This window comes from Denticeps clupeoides, chromosome 6 (assembly GCF_900700375.1).
Source record: "Denticeps clupeoides chromosome 6, fDenClu1.1, whole genome shotgun sequence".
Taxonomy (NCBI): domain Eukaryota; kingdom Metazoa; phylum Chordata; class Actinopteri; order Clupeiformes; family Denticipitidae; genus Denticeps; species Denticeps clupeoides.
The window spans coordinates 17,950,634-17,955,489 of NC_041712.1; the positions used below are offsets into that span (position 1 = coordinate 17,950,634).

At 45.9% G+C, this 4,856-nt stretch overlaps 1 protein-coding gene across 1 annotated transcript; it reads right to left on the reverse strand.

Moving 5' to 3' along the window:
- Positions 1-1,008: 1,008 nt before the first annotated feature.
- shisa2a (shisa family member 2a) lies at positions 1,009-2,275 on the reverse strand. Its single transcript, XM_028984621.1, has 2 exons — positions 1,957-2,275; positions 1,009-1,657 (listed from the first exon to the last, which is right to left on the reverse strand). Exons 1-2 carry the CDS (start codon positions 2,240-2,242, stop codon positions 1,143-1,145), a joined length of 801 nt encoding a protein of 266 aa, XP_028840454.1. The 5' UTR covers positions 2,243-2,275; the 3' UTR covers positions 1,009-1,142.
- Positions 2,276-4,856: the final 2,581 nt, after the last annotated feature.

Here is a 4,856-nt window from a genome sequence, read left to right on the forward strand (position 1 = left end):
TCACTTGTGTTCTGTTCTTCCATTTCGTTTTTAACACAGACTTTCACAATCATGATAAACTCATTGACATTTAACTAATTAACCCAAACATACATTTAACTTCCAGAGTGTTCTAAAAAAGTACATATTTCCTATAGGCAACATTTTTATAGTTTTGTACATTATATTTATATAAATGATATTTTTCCAAAGGTTGTGAATTGTGAGCACTCACTAATAAACAATTCATGAGACCGTAGGTTAGTTTTGCTGGGAAAAAACGGGTTATTTGTCACATACGCACATACAGACAATGCACATGCAATGCCTTAAAATCATATTCACATGCAAAAGATAAACCCATTTCACCCTTCCGTACCCTATTCTGTGTAAAACGAGGACACCTCGTGTCCATCATTTCACAGCAGACGGAAAAAAAAAAAACGGTTTAATACAGAGAAAAATATCTTGTACTGCAGATGAACCCTTTTGCATGCTAAAAGCATTTGAAGACCGTTGGCCTGGTATGGGATTGTTAATTAGGTCTTGCGCATCTCTTTAACCTCCAGCTGTGCTTTTCGGGCCTCCACTTTAAGTACATCTGCACACACCTCCACCACCCCCACCCTCAAGCAGATTAGCGCAATCCCCCTTCCATACCTGCGCTTGGCCATCGCCGCTCCCTGTGGGTGTGGAGATAGCCGAAATCTGCATCCATTGTATCTGTCCTGTCCTGCTGTTCCGACCCCCCCCCACGCACGCACACACCAGCCAAGTCACCCAATCTTAGAATTTTACTCGCTGAGCTGATAATTGCCGGATAAACCTGCTCGAAACCAAGCATTTTTCTCACAGCCACCAGTCTTCCAGTGACACTGCACAGTTGGTGATGAGACCTCCCAGCTGAGCACAAACCACCAAATTCTGCATAAAAATTTAATTTATTGACTTATTAAATATACACTTGAATAATAAGCGTGAGAGGGAAAAAAAACATTTTACAAAAATGTGTAAGGAAATACAGGTGAATACAAAAGATTATATAGAGTATATGTTCCTCACTGAGGACAGACAACATCAGGAAAGTTGTGACCATCAGCTGAATTGAGCACAACATGCAATTTTTCTTCTAATGTCCACCGATGGAGAACCCACCAGGAGGTTTAGATGGCCACGCCTGGGTAGATGGGCTCTGTATGCATCGGGGCCTGGGGGAATGGCTGTCCGTGATGCTGCCCGTACGCAGTGCGGTTGTCCAGGAAGGCCGGGGCCATCATCATGGTGTGCTCCGGCGGCAGGGCGTAGTTCAGGTACGGCTGGTAAAACTGCCCGGCCAGGTGAGCCTGAGGGGCGAACTGCTGCTGCTGGGCAGTTAGCCCGGGGTACATGCTCCCCGCCGGTCCGTACACGCTCACTGCCACCTCAGACGCCGGCGGAGGTCTGGCTTGTGGAGCTGACCTGCTCGCTGAGCTCGTGCTGGAATTCCGCGACGGGGTCATGCTGTCTGAGGGAGGAGCGCCCGGCTCCAGCAGGCTGGTCTGTATCTGTGCCTGGCCGTTTGGCCGCTCCCCGGCTTTGGGCTTCAGGCAGTGGCAGCAGCAGACGGAGACTACGGTCCCAACCAGCACAAAGGACAGGAAGGCACTGACCACGATCACAAAGGGTAAGTAGGTGGGCACTGGGGACAAAAAAAAAAAGGAATAAGAGAGAACCCCAGACAATTGTTGCAGTACCCCTGGAGCAACTCAGGGTTAAGTGTCTTGCTCAGGGACACAATTGTAGTAAGTGGGGTTCGAACCCGTGACTTGGTGGTCTGGTTCATTACATTTACGGCATTTATCAGTCCCCCTGGAGCAACTCAGGGATAAGTGTCTTGCTCAGGGACAATTGTAGTAAGTGGGGTTCGAACCTGTGACTTGGTGGTCTGGTTCATTAGCTCATTTAATTATCGTCTGCGAGACGGAAATATCGTGTTACCTGCTGGAGTCACCTTCCTAGCTTTGTCCTTGCCGTCGTCCAGGACGTCGTCACAGGTCCCCTGGTCCAGGCGCGCCTCCGCGGACGTGCAGCAGTAGCGCAGGCCGCACGTCCCGCAGCAGTAGCGCGCCTCCTCGCCGTCGTAGCGCTCCGGACACTGGAAGCCGGGGTGCCAGGCGCTGTAGGAGTCCACCCAGCCGTGGCAGTACTCCCCGGCCGCGGCCGCGGACGGCGGGACAAGCACCGAGACCAGGAGCAACGCGGCGCAGGTGGCCGCGGGCGACATGTCGCAGGCGTGGGAGTTATCCAGAGGTGTCGCGGGGTGTCGCCGAGAGTGACCGAGGCCCGATAGAGGAGCCTATTTATCCAGACCACGCCCCCCACCCGCACCAGCGCTAATCTGCATGTAATCGTGGGCGGGGCCTGGCGCCCGTCGGACAGACATTATTTGCTCTACCAATTAAAGAATAAATCGCTTTAGATAAAGGCCGAGACACAATTTAGTGTGGGTCAATTATTTAATCTCGTTTAGAACCTACAAAGATCTAAATTACAATGAATTTTCTTCCTCAAAAGATGCCATGGCAAGGTCGACACACTATACTATATACTATAGTGTACTGTACACTATACACATTGAATATAATGCGTTTTCTGTTTTTTATACTTTTGGTTGCACTTTTTTCTCCAGTGTCGTGACTGTACTTGATACAATCACTTCTACAAAACTGCACAGAGAGTGAAATTACCAAGTGTGCAGACAGGGCGCTCGTCGGGGCCTGGAGCCGGTGACGGGGGGGATGATTGAGGGGCTGTGTTTGTTTTCTCTGACAGGCTCATTCTGTCTGGGAGGTCAGATACTATCAGCACATCTGCCAAAGGCATACATTTCAACCGGAGGACAGCCGTTTAGATTTTTTAGATTGAATATAAATACAGTGCAGGGGACCCAAAATTATATATTTATATTATCATATATTATATATATTGCCAGTTTTTTAAAACAGTGTCATGTACAATAAAAATATCGAACATTTATTGGACACAAATCATATTGAAACTAACTTGCGACACTGGCAGTGTTTGAACCAAAGGTCAGATTCCCAAGAATCAGTCATTTCAGACCATCACTCAACATTCCTATAACATGCTGCATACCATAGATGTTCAGAGTCCATACTAACTGCACATTGTCATTTATAGCAAAAGGAGTCCTATCAAATACTCTGAAATGGACTTTTTTTACTTACAGAAGGCCAGAATCATCTCCATGTATTCACTCTGAAAATAATACACAGCAGAAGCCCAGACCTTTTTGAACCCCATTGAACATAGTTTATTTTGATGCTCTTATATACTTTTTTGGAAATATGTCTTTACCAATACACACTGCACACTGACTGAAAGCTGCTGTACCGAGCTGTGGCAATATCTTTTACACTAAGGGTTAATCCTCTTATAGAGTCCCTTAAAGATGAAGCTTCATTTGACCCCAGTTTTAAAGAATGCCTCCTGGATTTAAGTCTCTGTATGGAATGCAGTGCTTACACACACACACTGTCCCGCCATGTAAAATGTAATCCCTTAGCAGCTAGTTAAAGTCAATTATTTGCAAGTTAAATGCAGTAAGACCGGCTTGCTAAATTACCATTATAACCCCTGTGGAGGCCGGCATTGTTAGTAAAATGCTAATGCACAGCCACTTAGACAAAGGCAATTTACTCTCATTGTGTCAGTGCTAATCTCTGTTAATAACATGATGACATGATCAGACCCATCCGGCTGCTCTCGTTTGGCTGTTTTTCTGTGTGTGTGTGTGCGTCTGTGCATGATTTTAGTAAATAATGCCCCCAAAAAAATTGATGCCTCAATGTTGGAACTTATACCTCAGTCTTTGGAATAAACGTTTAGATAAAAAGGGAAATACATTGTTTCCTTAAATTACGGTCACATGAATTAGATAACTCAGTGGTTTTACGGAAAAAAAGACAAACCACCTCAAAAACCTGAATAACCTTGTTCCACCCGTGCCTGTGTTGACAAGAGCTCCTTTCAGTCTAATGTTAAACGGCCATTTCGTTTGCCGAGCCACTCTGTGTGTTATCAGACGTAGGCAGTAGAGTCGTTAGGATGATAATAAGCCGATCAATGGGTGTCCTCCCCAGCAATTAGGGAAATTCGGACGGGCCACCCTGCAACATCCACCCTCCCCCTAACAACCCCCTTGTCCCCTCCAGGTGAAATTTGCCAGAGAGTAAAGGTGAACAGAAATCCAGAGACACATACCCATGTTATGTTGATTTTTTTTTTTTTTGATTTATTGCAGCTCTCAAATTCTGATTGGAAAGTTACTTCAGAAATGCTTATAAACTGCCTGTTAGGTCACATTTTTTATGTTGACATCATTATCTGTGCACAGTATAAAACGTTCCAGTTTGATGTTTCCAGGACTGTGCTTTCTAGCACTTTGATTATCTCCAACAAAAGAAAAGCAGAACAACAGCCACTGATACAATGAAGTAAAACAAAAAAAAATCCTCCCACTCCACTTAAATTAAAAGTGCTGTAAATGCACCACGCATTTATGAGGAACATGCCTGTAAATGTTCCCAGTCTCACCAGAGGCCTTGGACTGTGGATTCAGGATCATTGGGAAGCTGGGCTTCGTAGGTTGAGCTGGAGACTGCTTAATTATGCCTAAATTTGCACTAAACACTGACAAGTTGGTTAATTCAGAGCAAAAGGCCTAAAAAATAATGCGTTGTTGATGCTTAGACGCAACAATAACGACAACTCTGCTAGTACCGGCGATCGCCTGCGGGCGGCGCATTTTAGAGCGAACAGGGCGAGGGGGCGGGGACAAACAGCAACTCTCGCGTTATTACAGCCCGATCACGTGA